Source organism: Diorhabda carinulata, chromosome 3, assembly GCF_026250575.1.
Source record: "Diorhabda carinulata isolate Delta chromosome 3, icDioCari1.1, whole genome shotgun sequence".
In the NCBI taxonomy this organism is placed as follows: Eukaryota; Metazoa; Arthropoda; class Insecta; order Coleoptera; family Chrysomelidae; genus Diorhabda; species Diorhabda carinulata.
In genome coordinates this window covers 35,532,667-35,557,190 of record NC_079462.1, presented here as the reverse complement: position 1 = coordinate 35,557,190, position 24,524 = coordinate 35,532,667, and the positions used below count along the sequence as shown (strand labels likewise).

The 24,524-nt window shown below is 29.5% G+C and overlaps 4 protein-coding genes and 1 long non-coding RNA gene across 11 annotated transcripts; 4 read left to right on the top strand and 1 right to left on the bottom strand.

Annotated features, from left to right (window-relative positions):
- Positions 1-1,574: 1,574 nt before the first annotated feature.
- Positions 1,575-24,502, top strand: LOC130891406 (uncharacterized). The gene is made up of 3 exons (XR_009058905.1): positions 1,575-1,701; positions 3,399-5,464; positions 24,487-24,502. It is a non-coding gene; the product is annotated as an uncharacterized LOC130891406 (long non-coding RNA).
- Positions 5,275-7,503, bottom strand: LOC130891405 (sugar transporter SWEET1). Its single transcript, XM_057796134.1, has 4 exons — positions 7,213-7,503; positions 6,870-7,152; positions 6,641-6,760; positions 5,275-5,388 (listed from the first exon to the last, which is right to left on the bottom strand). The coding sequence occupies exons 1-4, from the start codon at positions 7,380-7,382 to the stop codon at positions 5,275-5,277; spliced, it is 687 nt and encodes a 228-aa protein (XP_057652117.1). The 5' UTR covers positions 7,383-7,503.
- On the top strand, positions 7,858-10,667 carry LOC130891402 (COP9 signalosome complex subunit 5). 2 transcript variants are annotated; one of them, XM_057796126.1, is made up of 5 exons: positions 7,858-9,015; positions 9,065-9,299; positions 9,362-9,556; positions 9,608-9,875; positions 10,196-10,667. In XM_057796126.1, the coding sequence occupies exons 1-5, from the start codon at positions 8,843-8,845 to the stop codon at positions 10,351-10,353; spliced, it is 1,029 nt and encodes a 342-aa protein (XP_057652109.1). In that variant the 5' UTR covers positions 7,858-8,842; the 3' UTR covers positions 10,354-10,667. The 2 variants fall into 2 exon arrangements, with proteins under 2 accessions (XP_057652109.1, XP_057652108.1); XM_057796125.1 differs by having other exon boundaries at positions 8,546-9,015; positions 10,175-10,667.
- On the top strand, positions 11,046-19,245 carry LOC130891404 (transmembrane protein 65). Of its 6 annotated transcripts, none has more exons than XM_057796128.1 (6): positions 11,046-11,194; positions 11,404-11,591; positions 14,626-14,751; positions 15,149-15,190; positions 15,296-15,363; positions 16,080-19,245. In XM_057796128.1, exons 1-6 carry the CDS (start codon positions 11,145-11,147, stop codon positions 16,377-16,379), a joined length of 774 nt encoding a protein of 257 aa, XP_057652111.1. In that variant the 5' UTR covers positions 11,046-11,144; the 3' UTR covers positions 16,380-19,245. The 6 variants fall into 6 exon arrangements, with proteins under 6 accessions (XP_057652111.1, XP_057652115.1, XP_057652116.1 ...); XM_057796132.1 differs by having other exon boundaries at positions 11,076-11,190; XM_057796127.1 differs by having other exon boundaries at positions 11,141-11,591; positions 16,080-16,395; positions 16,971-19,245.
- LOC130891401 (protein transport protein Sec61 subunit alpha) lies at positions 20,021-23,673 on the top strand. Its single transcript, XM_057796124.1, has 5 exons — positions 20,021-20,231; positions 20,370-20,437; positions 20,637-20,702; positions 20,883-21,093; positions 22,118-23,673. The coding sequence occupies exons 1-5, from the start codon at positions 20,225-20,227 to the stop codon at positions 23,194-23,196; spliced, it is 1,431 nt and encodes a 476-aa protein (XP_057652107.1). The 5' UTR covers positions 20,021-20,224; the 3' UTR covers positions 23,197-23,673.
- Positions 24,503-24,524: the final 22 nt, after the last annotated feature.

Below are 24,524 nucleotides of genomic sequence, written 5' to 3'. Positions count from 1 at the left end.
TATTACACGAATACAAAACATTTGTTCTTGCTCTTCCAATTAATTTATAATATACTAAACAAAATTTTTGAATCTTACCGATCCCAGAAGCTTGTGCGTGAGCATCCCCTACCATAAAGAGGCAGTAAAAAGAGACTACCAAAAGAATTGGGAAAATCTTCATATTTTCTTGTTAACTAGCAATTACGATTATTTGACTATCGAAGTATTATTAAAAATCGGTTTTATATACTGCCTCAACTTGACACGTAACATCCACTCTAAATTAAACAATTATTTTCCAACAATGGTCAATAAATTTAGTTAGTTCTAAAACAATATTGAACTAAACTGATAAATTTTATTATTGCCACTTTGAAAAATGCACTTTCTGCTGAGAATTTATGTATCTAGCCGCCATGCTTTGATAATCGTGTTAAAAAGTAACGTTTAATATGAAATACCACTTCATAAACGATGAATGTAGTGTAGAAATTTTGCTAAATTTCAAATTAATCTGACATTTTGAAATAACGATTCTGTTACGTATAGTTTCAAATGATAAGGCAACTAATTCTCTTTGAGTATTAAAACAGACTCAAAAAATATCGATCAAGTGAAGACGCTCATAGAATTTGAAACTATTACATTCTAATTCTCTATGTACCGCTAAGTAATATAAATAAGAATAATTTGCAGCGTTTATTTTCAACACAAACCTTGATTATGTTTGATTAATCAAATATTTCTTGACACTCTCCATTATTATCTTTCATAGTGGTGGGTGGTTGTTACGTATATCGTTTGGATCTGATAATTGTTAAATTTTCTAAAAGTTTATCGTGTACGACTTTATCAAAGGCCTTCTGGAAATCAATGAAACAAACATATACATTTTTAATGTATTCTCTGCACTTTTGTATAGCTGACCTGGGTTTTATCTAGTTGTTTTTCACATTTTCGATACATTCTCCGCTGGATTATTTTCAAGAGTTCTTTTAGTGTGTGGCTCATCAAACTGATCATCCGATAATCGTCACAGGACTTGGGATTGTTGTTTTTAGCCAATGGAATGAATACTGATTTAAGCCAGTCTGTTTTATAGATTTTGTCGAACAATTTTGTAAGTCTAGTTCAAGAACAGATTAGAGATGGGATTTTAAAAAAAACTGAGTGTATAAATATAACTGAAAACATATACTTTTTAAACACTTTTTAGTTTAGAATTTGTCCATCTCGATGAACTTTATAATTCTATTCAAGTAAAAAAACATGAATCCGATGAATAATGAAGGAACAGTACATTATTTGATGGTAATTAATCGAACTATTATATTTAGATAATTTCTACATTTCCTTTACAGACGATGTATTTGTATTTCATATTAAACGTTTTGCTACATGATTATTATAAAAATATGGCGACTAAATGGAAAAATTTAATTTCAATGTGGCAATAATTAAATTAAATATTTTTAGGACCTAATAAATTAAGTTTTCAATTGAAAAATTATTACCAAATATATATTGACTATTGTTAAAAAATAATTGTTTAATTTAAAGTGAATTTTACAATGTGGGAGTACTTATATAAAACCGATTTTTAATAATAAGTACTTTCACATGAAAATATGAAGTTATTCGCAATTCTCTTGATATTTTCCTTCCATTGTCTTTTTATGGAAGGAGATGCACGTGGATTAGATTCTGTGAAGAATTTAGGTAAGATTCAAAATTTTTGTATACAATAGTGCACTAAATAACTCTGAGATGAATTATAAAATGCTACTTTCCATGGTTCATAACTTCGTTTTGATTTATAATGTTTTAAATATAATATAAAATTGAGCGAATGATGGATAAATATGAATAAACGTTATAACGGATTTTAAACTGGTCATTTCTTTGTTAATTGGTTTTAGATAGTCGATGTTGTAGATTTGTAGCCTGGAGATCCGGTTCACCGGCCAAATGGCAAATAACAAAAATCCTCACCACTTCTCCGCAGAACCGTTTCTTTCTTTTTCACTTTCGTTTCTCATTGTTCGCTTTTTATTTCTTTTCCAGCCTTTTGCAGTACACGTCACATTACCATCTACCATAACTCCAGCCCTGCAGAAGATTAATTCCTATATCAGCGTCAAACCCAATAAAACCGTTTCCTGGAATTTCTCTCTCTTAATTGACTTAGTTTAGCATATGGTTGGATACTTATTTTTATAAAAATTGCATAAATTTAAAAATGCATACGGTAATCAGTGGTGTTGTCGATCCGGAACGCGTTTCTGTCCAAAAAGGAAGTACCGCAACGACGTTCGGAGCGTTCCGGTGGCCAATTTACGGGAAATTTTTCCCGTAAAAGATCGATGGTTTCGTTGCTTGTGTGGCACGTAGCGCCGTCGTCTTGTTGAAAGTAAACGTTGTCCAAATCAATACCATCAAATTCCGGCCATAAAAAATCATTAATCATCTCTCGATAGCGCAATCCATTCACCGCAACTGTTGCTCCAGCCTCATTTTCGAAAAAGTAAGGTTCAATGACACCGCCAAACCATAAACCGCACCAAACAGTCACGCGTTGAGGATGGAGAGGATTTTAAACAATAACTGTTGGGTTTTCCGAGCCCCAGATTCGACAATTTTGTTTATTGAAGGTGGAAATAGGCCTAATCAGTTAAGATGATTTTTCGATGATATTCCGGATTATTTTCATGCATTTCAAGGACCCAATCAGCAAAGACACTACGTTAACTGAGCCTTAAGACCCAAGTCTTTATGCAAAATACGGTGTAATGACGTTTGTGGAATGGCTAATTCCAAAGAACGACGAGGAATGGACAAACCTGGGTTTTCTTCAACACTTTGGGCTACAGCAGCAATATTCTCAGTTGTTCTTGAGCGACGTGCACGGGTTTTATTCTTCATATCACTAACTTGTCCCAACAGCTCAAATTTTTCCACCAATTTTTGTATTGCGATCCGACAAGGTGCTTCACGTCGACCCAAAAATGTTTTAGTTTTACGAACCGTCTCTGCCAAACTTTCACCATTTTTATAGTGAATTCTAATAATTTCAATGCGTTGTTGAAGCGTGTATCGTTCCATTTTCATTAATGGCGTAGTTTCTACTTGTCAAATGTCAAAAAATGACAGCTTCAAAAGTGACATTTACCGAAATAGCGGGCTGTTCAAAATAACACCTCTTATTGGAAAACCCAATTATATATATATATATATATATATATATATATATATATATATATATATATATATATATATATATATATATATATATATATATATATATATATATATATATATATATATGTCTGTCTATATAATTATATATACACGTTCCGGTAAAAAAAATTAGCACAACACCATTGACGGTAATTACTAATTTTGTTATTTGTCGTCAGATTCTTCTAGTATCGAGGTAGAAGAAGACGAGAAACTGATTCTGGGCGAAAAGGTTAGACAACAATCAACCAGCTATAATCAAAAAACAATAAATAAGGACGAAGACAATAATAATATGAGACAAAGTATCATATACGTTCCTACAAAATGTCCAAAAGGACAAGAAAAAGATCCCAATGGACAATGTCGAGATATTTCTAATTGAAACTGCTTTGTTTAAAATAAACAAAACAAATTATTTCGACTTATCTTTTATACAATATACAAGGATCGTAATTTCTTTTAATTTAAAATTACAATTTTGTATTCATTACTCAATAATCGTTTTTCGAACTATATACAATATTATTCTATGATACTCTTAGCGCTATCTATAAGCGAATACCCAAATTACGAAATTGGTTGAGGCGATCTATTAATAAAATACCTTTTATGTATTTTCGACCACCCTATACTACTTATCGGTATGCAGAAAATCGGCATCCAAGTATTCAATTCTGATGTTACAATTCCTACGGAAGTATCCAATTAATCATTTTTTTTTGGGTTTGTTTTAATATGAATTTTAAGCAAATATAATATTATTTTATGATGTCGATAGCGCTATCTATAAGTAAATACCGAAAGCTCCCATTTTGAATTGATAAAGAAAATTGAGCAAGTGGACACGCCCCTAGGAATTAAAATATTAAAGGTAGATATTTTCTAATAAATAATATAGAAGTGACCGAAAATATATAAAATGGATTGTAGTTATTAATTTTCTCTAACCAATCATACAATGGTAACATTGGATATTTGCCTATAGATGGTACTGAAGGTATCATAAAATGATTTTTAATATAGTTCAAAACGCATATTTAAACATACCCAAAAAAATAGATAAAGTAAACAAGCCTGTAGGAATTAAAACATTAGGGGTAGATATTTTTGACATATAGATAAATAATATAGGAGTGGTCGAAATACATAAAAGGTATTGTAGTTAAAGACTTTTTCGTCCCGATTCTGTAAGGGTAGCTTTGAGTGTTCGCTTATAGATGGCGCTAGGGATATTATAAAATAATATTGTATATTTTATAGCTTTAAACTTATATCATTTATCGATATGTAGAGAATCAGCATGTATATAGTTATTCCCACAGGAATGTCCAGGTAATGAATTTTTTTGGCTCTGTCAAATATGAGCTTTCAAATATATAAAATATTGTGACACCCCTAAAGCCGCCATTACAAAATTGAGTCGAAAAAAGGGATCCTTATATTTAGATGGATCACGACAACCAAATTGACGTCGACTAGGGGTCTAAACTTGAACTATTTATATGACATCCTTTATAATATCCTAGCGATTTTAAATTTTATTCACGGCGCGTAATTTGAAGATAGTTCATACTTTGGAACTAATGAATTTTCAAATTTATTCTTTTATTTATATTTCTCAAAAAAGCATATTTTAAGATACAATCACAAAAGATGAAATTTTGAAAACTATTCGCCAGCTTGGTATGTAGTTATGCTAGCAGATCTATCTAGTGATTCAGCTTGAATTACTAAAATTATTCAACCTTGTTATATGTTCAAGCTATTGCACATAAAAACGTTAAGAGGTTTAATGAAAAAAAAAACTAATAAAAACTGATAATTGTATTTCTTCTTCATAAATATATATATATATATATATATATATATATATATATATATATATATATATATATATATATATATATATATATATATATAATGTCGAAAATCTTCAACATGGTTGATATTAAAAAATATGTAATCGACCAATTAATCTTCACGACCTACAACGGATAACAACAAATTAATAAAAATAACAACAATTAACAACGTCCTAAGGATCAAGTATTTTTAATTGATTTTAGCTGCCTTTTTTTGTTTTTCGTCCTGACCTGGATTTGCAGGATACTTGTATACCAGCCATAACTGTATCATGCACAATATTAGACCAATCACATTTTGAACCTGAAATTAAAAATTTGTTTATAGCATCTAGCTCCTAATTAGGTAATAAAAATTTTCAAATAAATGATTAAACTATGTCCTTCAACTATTTTAAGTTTGTGGTAAATCCTACTAACCCATATAAAAATATCATTATTTCAAATAGAAATACCAAGGGGTGAAAATTCTGTTTGATTATTGGTAAAGAAAGTTTCAATATTTGTGTGGTATCTAAGTTGGATTTGATAAAGAGTTATTTGAACAATATTACATTTTATAATTAGTTTATGTATTTTTAGTAAATATTTAATCAATCGTCAATATTATACACTGTTTGAATTATTTGAGTAAATTAGTTAAGTTTCATGAATCCGACACTGTTTATCAACTTTTATAAAAACGCAAATATTTATGTTAATATCTCACTCCATTAAATATTGGAACATTCATTATTTTAATGTGCAGAAACATGTTATTATATCTATTTGTTGTTTTTCTTCTCAAGGTCGCGAAATAATTTACAATGTGAAGAAATTTACTAAAAAACAAGAAACAACATAATGACTTTAAAATACTTTAAGCGTTCTTCAAGAAAGGGTAGCTACCCACCATCAAATACTATAAACAAACTTTGAACTTCTAAAGGGCCAATGGAGAAAAATTTGAATTGAAAAACATAATATTGAAGTAAAATGAATTGAAAAATACATTCAGAACTTACATATCTGGTACCTATTGAAAAATCGAAAAAATAGCAGTTCACTTACTAAAGGTCGATCTGATATTGTACCTAATACTTCAGTCATAGTTAAATAACATTTTGAATACTATTGTATATTCACAAAAAACGTTTCCAAATCAATATTCAGATCATATGTATTTCAAGGTGATACTTAAAAACAATAATTCAAAATGAAGTTTTATCGATAACCAATTCACAATCAGAGATAAAGTTGAAGGTTCTTATAATAGGAAACTAAAATTGTTCTGCTTGTTTTTACAAATTTATTGAATTCTACTACTAAATATATTTTCTTTTCAATTCAAAATCAACTGTATATATAATAATTTATCTTGAATTGATTTTTTTGTAATTCTGAAAAACATTCATAAATTATTCATTCAATGTGGCAATCCCGTACCAGTAACAAATATTTGTTTCTGTTTTATATACAAAGAAAATAAATTGGAATTGTATATATATATTTTAAATATTTAGTATTTTCAAAATATATGCTCAACATGAATTGTAAAATTATTTTCAAATACTTACAACCATAAATATATTCATTAATATTATACCATACAGAAGCCATAAGAAAGAGACTATAGAACCCATAAATGTTAAAGGAAAAGGTATAGAGGAACTATCCTTCTTTTCAATGATTCCTTTCTGAAAGCAAAAAGAATTGATTTTACGGTTTTCCCAGTACTATTTTACAGTTGGAAAACAAAACTTCCATCTAAACATAATACTTAAGTAATAGTGAAGAAAAACATACCACATCCATAAGAGGAGATCCAACAAGCATCAACATTAAAACCGTTACTAGTAAACTGTATCTGAATTCAATTTGTGCAGGATCTTCTATACTGGCGTATCCTAAAAATACTGCCATCATTCCTATTGCTACACTAAATGGTTTCCAAATTTCATTGTATCTATCTTTTGAATAAAAGTAATAGAATGCAGTATATAATGTGTTTAAAATGATTGCTGCTATATTGACTTGAAGCATAGCTGGATCATCCATCAATAGAGCTAATTTTAGCATTAAGATACCACTAAATAATATGAAAAATATATTAACATATTTATGGCATAATCAATAGATAAGTACTTACATTGTCAAACCTCCAATGAAAGGAACAGCAGGAATACCAGCTGTAGATTTTTTATGGTAGATCTCCTTACATATAAAAGTACCAGAAAAAAACTGAGCTATTGTAAGAATACTTGCAGCTTGTCCAACAACATTTTTGTATGGCTGGAGAGTATTTGACAATTTTTCCATATTATTGGTTGCACTGAGTATGTTTCTATTTTAGAAAGTAATTGATAATGTACACTTGGAATTTGGGAATTTTTCTTTTTTAAATAAAGTATTATGTCAGTAAAACAGACGTATGAGTGTGAGTGTATGTATGTGTATAAGATCAACTTGACAGTTACACACCACTTAGACTAAAAATGTGTTAAAAATTATTTATTCAGACTCAATTATCTCCCACTCCGACAAGTGTGATAAGTATTTTATTGGTTAAACTACAACTTTGAAAGGAAGTTGAAAATTGATAAAACATGATAACACACCAGGAAACAGAAACGATAGATCCGATGTTCGTTTTTAAACTTTTAATTAATTACTTTTATAAATAAAAAATTCTAATTACACATGCACGAACATATTATTAAAATGTCATTAAAAACCACGGAGTAAAAGGATTAGATATGATCATTGTATGGTTAACATTATCGTTGTGTCCTGTTGTAATTAACCTAAAAAATATATGTCATAGCTGATAAAATTAAAATCATAGATATACATTCTTATAATTCTATGATTTTCACAAGTATGTTATATAAAAATTAGAATTGCTTAAAGGTAATAACTTAGGACTAAATTTTATAAACTCATTTGAAAAATTTGCTGCAGTTGGTTACGAGTAAATACATATTATTAGGCTTTAGCTTCAATATTATTTTGATAATAATTTTATTTTTTCAAGAATGCATACAATTATTGAAAACTGAATATAATATATTAATTATAATGTAAGTTCTCAAATATAAAATGTTATTTAGATATCAAACTCACTTCTTTTCCAGTTTTTTTTTTAAATATTTAAGAGCTCCTCTGGAGTTGAAGATTTAATTGTAATTTCATCTACTCCTTTGCTCTTGAACTTCTCTAGAACTCGTTCAACTGCCCTAGAACAGCTATTACATGTCATATTCGTGTTAAATTCATAAATTTCAGACATTTTCAGATAAAGTAAGTAAGATTGTATTATTACAATGCGGCTGCTTATCAAACACTGAATTTAACAAAATGTTACAAGGTTAACAGCTATAACAAATGTTTTAATATTTTTACACATCCGTCATAGGTAAATTCGTCTACTCCGTCCCTGCAACATATATTTTTATGCTCTTTTGGTCAATGGAAGGTAAACCATTGAAACCTATGCCAATAAGAGTAAAAAATTTTAGAGTGTGAAGAGAATTCAGAAAACACCTATAATTTTTGGGGTAATAAAGATTTATCAAAACCCTGTGATAATCTGAAAGAACATATTTTTTTTATTAGAATATCCATTATCGCTATTATCTCATTAGTATTCGATTCGTTCTGCAATCGAACACTAGTCATTCAATCATCGTGGGATCGAATGATTGTTCTTATTGTTACTTTGACAAGTTAAATGTAAATTATTTTTAAACTGTTTATAATAATTGCATATATTTTCGAATATGTCTAAAGCAAAAAACTCTCCTAGTTCAACTTCTCAATCTCCTTCCGCTGTTGCCCAGAAAATGTGGGTAATGTCTAACAACGTAGAAGTTGTTAGTTCGGTTGATGAAATATATAGGTATGATAGAAAGCAACAACAGGATATATTGGCTGCTAAACCGTGGGAAAAAGAGTAAGTTTATATTCTTATGTTTCTACAGATTAATTATTTTTATTTTCAGTCCACATTTTTTTAAAGATATCAAAATTTCGGCATTAGCTCTTTTGAAAATGGTTATGCATGCAAGATCGGGTGGTACTCTTGAGGTAATGGGATTAATTTTGGGTAAAGTTGATGGCAATACAATGTTCGTAATGGATTCTTTTGCATTACCAGTAGAAGGTACAGAAACTCGAGTAAATGCCCAAGCTCAAGCTTATGAATATATGAGTTCATATATTGAAGCTGCAAAATTAGTATGTATTGTATTACTATCATACTATTTAAATTTATATATTTAATACATTTCTGTGTTTAGGTTGGCAGACAAGAAAATGCAATAGGGTGGTACCACAGCCATCCTGGATATGGATGTTGGTTATCAGGAATAGATGTTAGCACACAAATGTTGAATCAAAACTTCCAAGAACCATTTGTTGCTATTGTAATAGATCCTGTGCGTACAATTTCAGCTGGGAAAGTATGTTTAGGTGCTTTTCGAACATATCCTAAGGTAAGTGTTCCGAAATTGTTAATATTAAATGATAATATTACATTACTTTAGGGATATAAACCAGCCAATGAAGAACCATCTGAATATCAAACAATTCCCTTAAACAAAATCGAGGACTTCGGTGTTCATTGTAAACAGTACTATTCTTTAGAAGTATCTTATTTCAAATCTGCTTTGGATAGAAGATTATTAGATTCGCTATGGAATAAATATTGGGTCAACACACTTAGTTCTTCTAGTTTACTTACTAATGCTGATTATACAACGGGACAAATTTTTGATTTATCTGAAAAATTGGAACAATCTGAAGCTGCAATAGGTCTGTTGCTCTTTATACACTAATTAGCTAATACATTTCAGCTTCCAGGTATTGTGTTATTGTTACCTGTAGTATCAATTAGTGTTGTAGAAAAAGTTGGGGAAGCTACCAAGTTATATAAACTAAAAGTAACCCCATAAGTTTTTTGAATAACATTATTCATGTTTCTGTACATTTATATATGATTTCATATATTTACTTATGATTTGAATTTATTACTACTGATTCCATTGTACCCTTACTTGTTATATAGGTTTTACAGCCTATAAAACCCACCCTTAGAAATTAATTCATTTTAGGACGTTGTGGTTGTATTGTAGGAGGAGAAAAGAGAACTGAAGATAAACTCTTGAAAGCAACCAAGGACAGCTGCAAGACAACCATTGAAATTATTCACGGACTTATGGCTCAAATGGTGAAAGATAGATTGTTCAATAGCGTTGCCCCAGCAAGTAGCAGTAATACAGCATCTCAATGAAAATTAGTCAAGTGATATAAATGTCAATATTTATAGAGATTGGAGTGACTAACAGCTAGCTGTCGACTTATCATTATATGTAATCACTATCTATACCTTCTTACCTTCCTCCTGAACTTTTCTTCTCTAATTTTTCCATAGTCAATATGCATTACATATTATGGTAAACAACAACTAGATTTTAGTATATCCACAAATAAACTCTTCAATCACAGATTTCACTAAATATTACTGTTTTTTATGTTGTTTGGTTTCGATGCTTGTATGGTTGATAATGTATAAAACTTAATTTTCAAAATAAATTTTTTTTATAATGAGAAGTCTTAATACCAAAAATCCTTTCGATATACAGAAGTTTTTACCATCAATTAATTAGCCTATTAAAAAAACTTTATATTTTGAGTGGTTTTAAATATTAGAACTTTTCAGAATGTCCAGCACATAACTTCAATCAGCTCACAAGTTTTTCCGTTTGTTAATGTTCTTTTCTTTATTAAAATTTTGTGCAAAAACTGTGTGAGCCTATAAATTGTTCAATAACAATTATTAAAAATCTGGAACAATCTAGTAACTAGCACGAAAATACTAACGCTCGAAATAAGAATAAGTTTAACATTCGAAATTCCCACCAGAAATTGAAGGCGTCGTTCGGAAACTGATCAAAATCGCATTCTTCGATAGATTCCTTAATCAGCTGATAGTTGGTGATTAAGGGTCAGAGTTTCGGAAAAGCCCTTATGACGTCAAAAGAAGTGACGTTAGTGACAGATGTCAAATAGTTCACAAAAACAATGAAAAACGTTCATTTTTTTCATTCAATGAATACAAGTCAAGTGTGTAGGTAATAATTTTATGATTTATAACCTATTTGTTTACAAAATGTTTACGTTTAAGTAATAAACGCGAATCATTAATAAAAATGGCAACAAAACTAGTAAGAACTAAAAATATATCTAACTTATTAAATAATTCGATTTCGATTTATTTTACCAAAAAGACTAGTTTAACAAATTTTGCTAAATACCAAAATAATTTAATTTTAAATAATAGTTGTAAATTTGGTGTGAGCTCAGTGTCGATGGGAACTGCAGGTCATGCAGAAACAACAAGTACCACACAAGGTTTATCAAAGCTCCAAGCTCAAGAACTTATTTTAAGACTAAACGGAGAAGAGAGAAACGTTTTGATGACCGCACTACATGAATACCAATCAAAATTAGTTAAAGACGAATACGAAGGTAAATAATAATGTGTATTTATTAGTTAAATAATTTCAATATATTAGTTAACCTAAAATATAACATAATGTTATTATACATCAGATGATTTATAAATAGACGCTAGAAAAATCACATTCAATTCTATATCTATATATAATTTTAATAGCCTGTAACTTATTCAAACTGCATTTCTTACAAATATTTGTCCAGTCATATTTATAAATTTCTATGATTTATAATTGATGAATTATTAATGAATCTATCATCATCTATTGAATAAAAAACTGAATTTAATTCTAAAACCAAACTACAAGCTTTTAAGTCAACAGTGTAATTGTGTGATTAATAAAAGTAATGTGTGAAGAAAATACGACAATAGTATACCAATTTGTATAGATAGGTATATTAGGGAGTGTCTGAATAATACTTTATTAGCATTATAATGTTCTTTAGAGAACAATAGAGTCCAGTATGAATCCAGGTTAATTTGCCTTTGGAAACCTGGAAAACTCGAAATTTGAAATCAATTTGCTTAATTAAAAATTTGCAAACTCTTGATGAATTTTTAATTTTATTAAATGTGTTCTGTACATCATAATTGAGTATTATGTATGAATTGTGAGATTAGAAATAAATGAAAACTAGTATTTTGTTTTTATCACATTTCTCTCGAAGTATCTCATGAAACAACATATTATTGCTCATTCAACATAAGGTTTCTCTGCACAGGTTGTTATCTCCTCAAAAAGGCTAGGGTAAGTCAAGTTTCATGAAGGGTCGCTTTTTTTTTAATTTGGACAACAACAAACGTTTAATCAAACTTTTCACTACCAATAAAAGTTTCATGTAGCCTAACAACTATTAATTATTAATTCCTTCCTATTTTATTGCCCTTTTTTTCTTTTCCTTAGTATTTGAAACCAATCTTTTTAAATTACTATCTTGTTATGTCAACCAGAAGAAACTTTTCATTTTTCTTTTTTGTAAAAATGAAATAGGGTTTTTATTGAGATGTAATTTCCGTCCTATTTCCTTTTTGATTATGTCTGATATAACCTAAGATATCTTCCTAACCCGCAAAATCCAATAAAAACCAATTGGTCTGCAAATATTTTTGTTCAAATTCGTATATTAATGGAGAACATATGTTTGACCTTGAGATGCAAACATGTTCTAATATATTTAAAGACTTGCAATCTGATATAAGAACCTATGATTTTTATTTCATTTTTTTTCAAAAATATTAAATGATACCTCAGATTAACATATTCACTAGGTATATAGTTTTTAATATTACTTGAACAGTTGAAGCTAAATCGTTAGAATAATTAGCGTTACCCTTTATTAATACGGGGCTGTGAGTTTATTCTGTATCCAATAAGTCGTATTTCGATTACTTTCTTTGGGGCTGGTCAACACATAGTGGCTGACCCTATTCAGAATTCAATGGACAGGTTTCACCATCGTCTGGGAGCCAGTCTAGTAGAGATTGAAGAACATTTTCAATATATTTTGTGTCTATAGAACTAAAAGGGTGAAAAATAGCTTAAAACAGAAAACACGCTTTAATAATAAACCAAACTAAAAATTAGTAAATAATTTTTTAACACTCTAAATAAGGGTACAGTGATTAATAAAAGATATAAATAAATTTTATGTAAAAAATTGGTTTTTGAGTTTGTTTTCTAAAATTTTATAATGATTTCATTTATATCAGTCTCGATCAACCTAAATTATTTTCATCAAGTTACTGGTTGGACAGAAAGAACTTTATTTCAGACTTTCACGCAACTCTGTATATTTAAGTTAAGAACAGGAAAGAATATTCTTGTTCTAGCATGTGAAGCAACAAAATTAACAGCTGTGTTAGTAATAAAAAAATAATTATTATAATATCTATTGAATTGAAAACATTTAATAGAAAAGATATTTTATGAAGGTTAAATACACTCGAGATTTGACGTCAATTGCTATTCCTCAATCACAACAGCTCGTGTTCGTAATAGTCGAAAAGCAGCAGGTATTTATTGATCGTACCGAATTTTATTAGGTCAAATTTTTAACTTCTCCCGCATGCTTTTCCTTTATATTTCGAAGTTTGAACACGAATGGGGCATTAATAAATAGACGTACACAATAAATAAAATATCAGCTCCTATTAATACAACATTCTTTTGATCATAAATTAGATACCTACAATAAAATTATATTCATGAAAAAATTGTGAATTATGTGGATACAAATAGAAAATTTGTTTATATTCTTAGATGATCATTTTTCCAAAATTTTATAAAACGTTTTAAACTTTTACCAAGTAAAAACTGAAATGGAATTCATTAATTGACTGATTGTGTCGATAGTTTTTTTGTATATATTCCAATTAGCTGAAAGACCGAAAACGGCCAGTGGCTGTTTTGATATAGCCAGAGCTCGAATGAAATTATTTTAGATTTAGAAGACATCAGCTCACGTAATATAATGCTGCAGATTAATAATCATTTGGTAACAAAATAGTACAACACTCATTATTTGAATAAATGTTTAATGACAACGTTTTTATATCCATATGGTCAATAATTAATATAACTAACCTAACCTAACTGTGTCAAACATCGAGTTCAATGGAATAAAAATGCCACAACAATTCCTAATGCATAAACAAGTAAGTGGATATGCAGCTAAAATTGATTTTAGTAATATAATTTTTTACATTAAAACAACTGTTAATAATTTTTATTGACCGTTTTCGGTCTTTGAGCGTAACATATATACTTTTGTCCTCATTTCAACTATGTGGATTCATTCAACTATATTATTGCAAATATTATAATTATAATATAAAATATAGTTTGAATTATTATTTTCCATTGCGCAGCCAAAAATAAAATGAACTATTATTATTTTGATAATAGTCGTGTGCGTACTGTATGGATAATTTTTGTTTATTTACTTTATACTAATTATTATTTATAACTAATTTTTTTTCTGTTCACCGTCTGCAGTAATTAATTAAAAAAAGGCTTTTTGTTAATACACAACTCTATTATTGAAGGTCAGCTAGCAGCGTCTAGATGGAGAAGTATGTACGGTAGGCCTAGCAAACTTCCCAGGCTTGGGGATGTAGATCCTACGGGATCCTATTGTCCTTTTCCAGAAGACTGGCTTAAGAAAAAAATTGGTAGGATTTTATTTTACTGTTGCTGGTGGAGGCCTAATAACGCTTACTATATACTAACATTTTTATTTATTTTTCTAATAATTATGTACTCCTCTTAGTTAATCATATTTTTTGCGGCAAACCTGAAAATTGTGGAAATTTTGATCCTACTGTAGATATTATAGGACGCTTTCTCTTGATAGGATGGTAGTGAAATTAATGACTAGTTCATTATTATTTTTACATTTATCATCTAACACATCAATCACACATTCCTAATGAAACTGAGAATGTTCGAATAAGTCAAATTTCTAGATAATAAACGCTTTGCAAAAGTTAATTCGTTTGGGTTATCAATGGGAAGAGAAAATATATTTTTTATATTATGTAATTTGTTAATTTCCAATTTTTTTCACAGCTGCATCAGTTCCTAGACCAACAACAAAAAATCTTATAGATAGTAAGTATCTAAAATGTTTAAACTTTCAATTATTTAAATGACGTTAAGATTTATTTATTTATAGTATTAAATATAATTGTTGAAAAATTTAAAATTTTCTTTCAGTTGGAATAGCTAATTCCATCCCGTTTATTGGATTTGGATTCCTCGATAATTTCTTCATGTTATTTTTTGTAAGTAAAGTTGTTTTATATACAAATTGATTTATATTCAAAATCGAACGCCAAGCTTGAAACGATTGATCGAAAATTATTTTGGATCAGGTCAAAAAGAAATTCAAATTACTTCTATAATTTAATAATTTTCCGTAAATCGATTTAAACGACACAACTGATATGCTATACATTTTTAAGGTGTAACTATAAGAGGGACAAGTGGAATTTTAACCTCAAACGTCAGTTTAAACCACAAGGATCGTTTTTTAATCGTTTTTTAATCGTTTTATAGATGACGTTACTGACAATCTTCGGTCTGGGGGTATTTTAAGCTTTAGTTCAATAAAAATGATGAAGTCGACGATGATAATGATGAAGAAATTATGAAAATTGTTGCAGAAAAATACGAATTTTGATTAGTTCAAATTTAATTGTAGAAGCTGCCTTGAAAATATGTTAACCGAAAGCAATACTTCATCGTTAAAGAAGTTTCATGATATTTTTTTTCTTCGTTTTTGTTTATGCACCTTTTTTAAGCAATCAAAATTTAAAACCTCCTGTCTGAAAAGTTATGTTATATTTCAACTGTCACCCTGAAATAGAGCAACTTTACGATTACCCCAGGTTGTAAAATTAATTTTTTAAAACAAATAGTGTATTATATATTGATTAATTTCGGTTTTCGTTCATCCTAATCATTCAAAAACATGCTTAAAACATTTTATTTGTTTTAGGGAGATTATATTGACTTATACTTAGGGTCTTATTTTTGCCTGTCGACGATGGGTGCTGCAGCTTTGGGCAACACTTTATCGGATATCATGGGTATCGGTTCGGCATTTTATGTGGAACGTCTGGCTAACAGAATCGGTTTTACGCCTCCCAAACTTTCTCCAATTCAGTTGGATATGAATTGTTGTAGAAATTCCGCTAACGCCGGTAGAGTTTTGGGTGTAACCTTGGGCTGCTTATTAGGTATGTGTCCGTTACTGTTTAGAAGAAAAGAAGACACAGAAGAAAAAGAAGATGGTTAGGCTAAGTACAACACTGGTAGGTTTGATTGTAGTTAATTTATAGCCAAATACTTCTTTTTATTATATCATTTTTAGAATTGTTGGTTTTAACTGTTAAAATATATTATTTATTTGAGAAAAAATCTATTTTATATTTTTAGACTGTAAATTTTCAAGTAATCAAATCTACAGAAACAGAAATCTGTACATAAAAGTAAATTATATTGCAATTGTTGAATGGTGCTATATTGTCTATTACTACTTTATCTATTCTATGGAACTGTTGATCGATTTACACTGTAAAAAATTTCGGTTTTTACAGGTATTTCATAAACCAGATTTTATTACAATTTTTGATTTAATTTGTAATTTCTTTTGAGTATTTTCGTTAATACATCGAGCTATTTCATAGAAATGATAAAGAAAACGTTTTGACTTTTTCTATTATATTATTTATTTACATTGTTATCGATTTTTGATTGTAGATTTCAACAACTTTTTAATTTCCTCCTTGTAAAAATGTGTAAATTATTCAATTTCATTACCGTCATCCTCGTGTTGAAATAATAATCAATAGCTTCGTAATTATTAATTAGTTCTGCATTTTTGTAGATCAAAATAAAATTTTCCATAATGCTTATGGATTTTACATTTTTCATCGCTGCCATCTGGAATACCAAGTTTGTAATTCATCCATACTATACGATATCAAGTAACTGCACAAAAAACTTTGTAATTCATTTATCCAAAGATAATTTGTTCCAAAAGTCGAATTAAAGTTTTTATCATTTTTTTTTCTTTATTTGTAAAACATGATCGTTTTAGCGACAAAAAGAAGAAGAAAGTGTTTATAAATGGGTTTCTTTAATTTTTAGACTTATCATCTTTATAAATGAACGTAAATTATAATGGACCACCTTATATAATTAAAACATTGCTATTTAGTATCACAGTTTGTATATACAATTCATACATAACTCTTGAAGAAATTGTTATGAATATATAACTCAAGAATACCGTAAGGAAATATTTTTGGTTCTCTATTGTGTCATTTATTTCCAGCTGATGTGCCCGAATATATTAATAGAAACATTTTCATATTATATTATTGCAGAAATATCGAGATAGCTACCTACTATTAAACGTATTAACAAGATAGGATTAGAAAAGTAATTGGGGTCTAAATATTGAACCAACTACAACGGTTCCAATAATGTAAACAGCAAATCGACATGAAAAAGGAAATTTGTTAAGCTGAAATTTTTGGAACCGTTGGTTATATTTATACTGAATACACTACAACTACACCAACTCTAACTGTTTACCTTCAGTCTTTGAAGGTAATAATTTGATTATCGAAACGCGCGTCGGACAGTGTAATTGTGAGTGTTGGTGTAGTAGTGGTATAAACAGTTCAGAATAAAAAGTATAAGTGTACACAAATCCTGAAACTGAATATTTCATAATTAAGCGGTGCACAGAATGAACGCGAACATGACGCTGGTTCGTTAGTAAACATAACCTTAAAATTGAATGAATATAAAGAAATTCGAACAGTGATCAACGATTTTGAATTATTTATAATGTATTATATACTTACTTTACTATATGAAATTTATAAAGAAATATATACAGAGCGATATTTGACACGGCGTTGGTGGGTGAGACTCCAATTTGAATACAAATATCTACAGTTACTTTACTACGACATATTTTAAAATGAACGAAATAGATCGACACGAATTTTGGATTATATGATTGTCGATTAGATCGGGAAGTTAATCACCAGTTCTTATCATAGATTAATTTTTCAGGGTATTTGCAACTACAAACTACTTTAGAAAAGTGAGGTTATGTTTTTGATGTTCAACGACGATTAGCGCGTAAAAAATAGAAAGTTGGTTAACTTCAATGTCAAGAGCGAGTACAAGCGCGATCATTGCGTACGTTATCACAGTTTCTCAACAAGTTGAACTATCTTTGACATTTATGAAGGTCTAGGACTTGTCATACTTACGTTTATTCTGTGTACCGCTTATGTAAAAAGATTGTTGCAGAAAATACATTCTTCAACTTTCGTATACTTCCAAAACAAAACAAAAAATTGTACTTGTACGATGATTTAGAAACTTTTATTTGTATATATGATTGTAAATTTCTATTTTAGCTCTATACATTAATACTATCACTTGTAAAGTTAGTTCGAAATTATCTATTTTATTAAATATGGAGATACACGTAATTGTTGTCCAAAAAAATTAATGTTGATACTTTAGCCGGCCATCTTTCTAGGACCAGTAATTATAAACAAATGTAGTCCGCAAGTAGAATCACTATTTTTCTACAACTTCTTCACAAACTATGTACTGTAGATACTAAATATTTAAATCGGCTTTCAATAAAACTGATTTTACCACACATCAAGTACTTCAACAGTTAAAAGAAACCAGTTGTAAGATAGAGAGAAGTAGTTAAAACGGCCACGCAGAAGCACTTAAGACAGGCTTTTCTCCCAACAAATACTTTTTTAAATTTGTGACGGAGTTTTTCGAACGTGAAAGCTTTCAAGTTTGTCAGTTATCTGTGGTAAAGTCCGCGGTTTTGTGAGGCCCCATTTCACACACGGGTAGCGGTACAAAAATAGAATGCACTTTAGGAGTCATATATCATTCTTGACAATTAAAAAGGAACCGTTTGTATCCATTGTTTTTTTCTAAATAACTCTTCAAGATCGGTTTTTAGAAAATTCTATGACGTGATGACGAATAAATGTTTTATTGAAAGATGAATTAATATTACTGAAAAATGTAGTTAAGGAAGCTTAATTCTTGCTCATAAAAAGTATTAGCTAAACTAGTTGGAAAAATAAATGTTGTTTGTGACTTAATGGAGTTTTATTTTACCTTACAATTTTAAAAAAATATTGTTCCACAAGGTTTATATTTCTTTTGAATTAGCCGTTTTCGAGTTGCAATATTCATAAGATTTCAATCGAAATATATATAATTTTCTGGAAGGTACTCAAAAATATTTTCTGTAAAAACCAATTATTCAGATATACATTGTTACTACTATTGGATAGTATTTCTTTTTAATCAATTTTAAATAAATTTGAAAAAAGTCAGAAGAAGTAAACTATCTACTAACATTTTAATGAGAAAAAATTGTACTTTCACTTTTGGGATATCGCAAAGTTTCATCTTTTTTATACTTACGTGTCATGACGAATTATAGAGAGTTGATTTCAAATATTTTTGTATCGCTGAAGATAGACAACCAGTATTACATTAAAAATCGATTAATTCTAATTTTTCGATTATATACTCGAAAGTAACGCGAGGAAAATTTAATATTGTTAAAACGATGTAGATGATATTTATAATAATGAGTAAGGATATTACCTTGCTTATTCTGAAAATATGTGCACTAAATTCAAAAGATAATTAGCGTCAAGCTTATTAGAATTTGTTAAATAATTTATATACATTCTTATTATAACTATTTTTTTGAATGACATTCATAAAAAAATTAGAAAATATAGTTATCCCATTTTTATAATAAATTGATTTTCAAATGAATATTTCATCAATGTGATAATTCGTAACCGATTACAATTTTGCTTTCGAAATATAAAAATCGATTATTGTTTTCCACTTTCATTTGTGATACATTCTCCGGTCGCCAACATCATCGGTCACGTGACCGTTGTGCTGTGCTACGTGTACGACGTGTAGGCTAGAATTAACTCTAGAAGTACCGTAATTTCTTTCTAACTTAGAAGTAGAAGAGACGTGACAGCTCCCGAGGGAAGTTTAATGAAAAAAAACTGTGATTTATAAGTGAAATTGTAGTTTAAACCCTACAAAATGGGTAGTAAGTACTTATTTTATTAATTTAATATTCTTTTAACTTTATGTTGATTATTCTGAAGAAGTGAAATTCTTTTTGGATGTTATCCAGAAAGTTACTTATTTTCGTTTTCCATTTTTACAAGACTTTCTTTATTTTCAGTTAAATTTTTGGAAGTTATTAAACCGTTCTGTAGTATCCTACCGGAAATAGCGAAACCAGAGAGGAAAGTGAGTACTTTTTACTTATATTTCTTAGGAGTTTCCTGATTTTCCCACTTTAATCCTGATGTAATTGCTTATAAACAACTAACAGCTGTTACACTGCAAACCTAAGCGTTTTAATGTATATTTTTCAACATTTTCATTCATATTTTGTAATCCATCTGTTTTTATCATAGTACATGTGGCATTATATTTTCTGTTATAGATCCAATTTAGGGAGAAAGTACTATGGACAGCAATAACATTATTCATATTTTTAGTATGTTGTCAGGTGAGCAAATTAAACATATTTTAATAATGAAAAGTTGATTGATTGAATTATTTTCTATATTTTGATTATATTATTCAAATTAGATGTGTTCAGATTTATTCAACCTTCATCTTTAATACTTCGACACTGATATTTCAATTATTTTTGATAATTATCTCATTATATGTATCAATTTTGTAGATTCCATTATTTGGTATAATGAGTTCAGATTCTGCAGATCCTTTTTATTGGATTCGTGTGATACTTGCATCAAATAGAGGTACTCTTATGGAACTTGGGATCTCACCAATCGTAACATCAGGATTGATCATGCAATTATTGGCTGGTGCAAAGATTATTGAAGTTGGAGATACTCCTAAAGATCGGGCATTATTCAATGGTGCCCAAAAATGTAAGTTCTGAAATATCTGTGATTTAATGGGACATTATAAAATGCATTCAATGAATTTTGAGAAGTAGATAATTTGACAAATTTACCTATGTATGTAGTTATTGGGGTATCGTATACACTGCAACCTATTGTGTTCCTCTTTTTTGCTTTGATACCCAGTGTTTACAGCTGATCTATTAATCGCACTCCTTTTAGAAAGTCTAGAATTAGGAATGGCTGTAGTTGCCTATGTGCAACAAAATGTGATAGGTCTCCTGTTAGTATTTGTAGATTGTTCTTACTTAGGTTTATACATTCAGCAGATCTTCTCTGGTCTGTGCATGTCTCAGCCCCTGTAGAATGTCCTAATAATTGGTTTTGCTTCTATCTACCTTCTTTTCCAATGCTTTTTCTAAAGTTGTATAGCTGATACCACAGAATGGTCCCATGATGGGCTTGCCAGCTCCAGCTTTATCAAGCTTATCAGCTATCCCTTCACTCAGGTGTCTTCCAAAATCCATTCTAAGGAAACATATTTACATAGGTAGTACATTCCTGTATAGTTTGAGTGACTGTTGTTAACAAATATACAGTTACTTGTATATACAGGTAAATAATTCTGAAAGAATCAAGTTAAAGTGATTTATTTTTCACTCTAATTTCTTTCTCACATTTTAAAATTAAATATAAATCGCTTTGGTATCAGATTAACACAGTGAATTTCTTGATATTATTGCACTATCTGTATTATGCCAAAAAACAATAATACTTTCTTAAACAGACATTTATTTGGTCAAATTATTGAACGTACCTTTGAAAATGCAGGTTTTCTGTACTTTTGTACTCATTGTTTAGATATTCTATGATTCAATAAACTCAATAATTTCTATTTATGTCTCAATTCATCTACCAATTTCTCATACCAAATGTTGACACAAAATCTTTTATTTTACTCAACTTTCCAAATTATTTGAGTACATCAAAATAAATATGTTTTTATACTGTTGAAATATAATTTAATTTATTGAGAATTATTTTTTTCCAGTGTTTGGTATGGTTATCACCGTTGGTCAAGCCATTGTATATGTAATGACTGGTATGTACGGAGACCCAGCCGAAATTGGAGCTGGAGTGTGTCTGCTTATCATTATTCAACTTTTTGTTGCTGGTCTAATTGTGTTACTTCTCGATGAACTTCTCCAAAAGGGATATGGTCTAGGTTCTGGTATCTCCCTCTTCATTGCCACCAATATTTGTGAAACAATCATCTGGAAAGCATTCTCACCAGCTACTGTTAATACAGGAAGAGGAACCGAATTTGAAGGAGCTGTGATTGCTCTATTCCATTTGTTGACTACCAGACAAGATAAGATTAGAGGTTTACGTGAAGCTTTCTACCGTCAAAACCTTCCCAATTTGATGAACCTCTTGGCTACTGTCCTCGTTTTTGCTATTGTAATATATTTCCAAGGATTCAGAGTCGATTTACCAATCAAGAGCGCCAGATACCGTGGACAGTATTCCAGCTACCCAATAAAACTTTTCTACACTTCAAACATTCCTATTATATTACAATCTGCTCTAGTATCTAATTTGTATGTAATTTCTCAAATGTTGGCTGTTAAATTCCAAGGAAACTTTTTGATTAATTTATTGGGTGTTTGGGCTGATGTAGGAGGCGGCGGCCCGGCAAGATCTTACCCCATCGGTGGATTATGTTATTATTTATCGCCACCAGAAAGCGTTAGTCATATTCTCGAAGATCCCATACACGCAATGCTGTATATTGTCTTCATGTTGGGATCCTGTGCCTTCTTCTCTAAAACGTGGATCGAAGTATCTGGAAGTTCCGCCAAAGATGTAGCTAAACAATTGAAAGACCAACAAATGGTTATGAGAGGACACAGAGACAATTCGATGATACACGAACTAAACAGATATATACCGACAGCTGCCGCATTTGGAGGACTTTGCATAGGAGCTTTATCCGTATTAGCGGATTTCATGGGAGCGATTGGTTCAGGAACGGGTATACTTCTCGCCGTTACTATTATTTATCAATATTTCGAAATATTTGTTAAAGAACAAAGTGAAATGGGCGGAATGGGAGCATTACTCTTTTAGAATAAATGTTGTATATATTATATAATCTTGATATCATTAAGCCGTAAGCTTGACTGATATTGTGATTTTTTTCTTTTTGTTTAGTAAATAGTAACTATTGTGATGTTTATTATTTGTTTATTTCGAAAATGTTCACTATAGTTATTATTTATTTGTAACAATGTTTCATGTCATTTTTCACTTTGTGTGTGAAAGATTTTTTGTACTAAAATTGAAATAGATACAAATTATATCCAATTATATCCGTATATTTTTCATTGTACATTTTTACATAATTTTTATTATGTTTATCATTTGAAAATGAGAAAATATAAAAAATATAATTTCCACATATTGTGTGGATGTGTTCCATACTATAATTTAAATTTATTTTTACGTTTCATCATCTCATGCAGTATGATTGTGTGTGTATCGGTCATTTATTATAATATTCGTTGTTAGAAATAATTTATTTTAAATACAGAAATTTCTCAAAAACTGTCTTTTTATTGAATGCAAAGAAAAACATTGACACATACTCAATTATAAATTGGAACACAACTAAGTTTGTACTGCCGCTAAATCAGAAACCGAACGTGATTTGTAAAACTGTATCCGTAGTTTAATCTTCACTTGTAAAATTGGGCCTAATGGTATAGATTGTTGGTCACTTTAAATATTATGTATTTCAATGATTTTTTATTCCTAGATTTCTTGATATAAATTTTTTGCAATATATTGTCTCATCTGCCGTCTCGATGAGCTTCGTTTTCTTTCGTTGACTCCGGGTCTGATCAGTAATAGTCTTTTCCATTGTATTTCAAGCGGAGCTACTAAATCAAAATAACGGTAGATCAAAAGATTTGTACTTGTTGATGGAATAAAAGCTGGTTAGGTTAAATTAAATCTGCACAATTCAATAGTTATATTTGTTCATGGTGCCATTCTTCTTCTTAATGTACCGCGGCTCAGATGACGTGACCTTAGCTAAAATATTCTTCTTCCAATAGATCTTTTCCCATAATTCAGTATTATGAGTTGCAGGATCTCATGTTGTGGCAAGTTTTTTTATTTTCTCTTCATGGTGCTGAAGTTACTCGTCCACAATTATACAGTTGAAAAAATTGATGATTAGTGTAATGGGTGTTTTCAAAAAGAAAGCCGGATACTCGTATTTGGCGGCCTTTAAACATACCAATAGTCTATAATGTAATTGTTCTGAATAAATTATAATGATTACACAAGATAAATGATTACAATTAAAGTAATAGTATGTTGAAACGTCCACCTTAAATTTACGATTTCGATTAGAAAAAAAAAAAAAAAATATGAACCAGACTTACTAATTG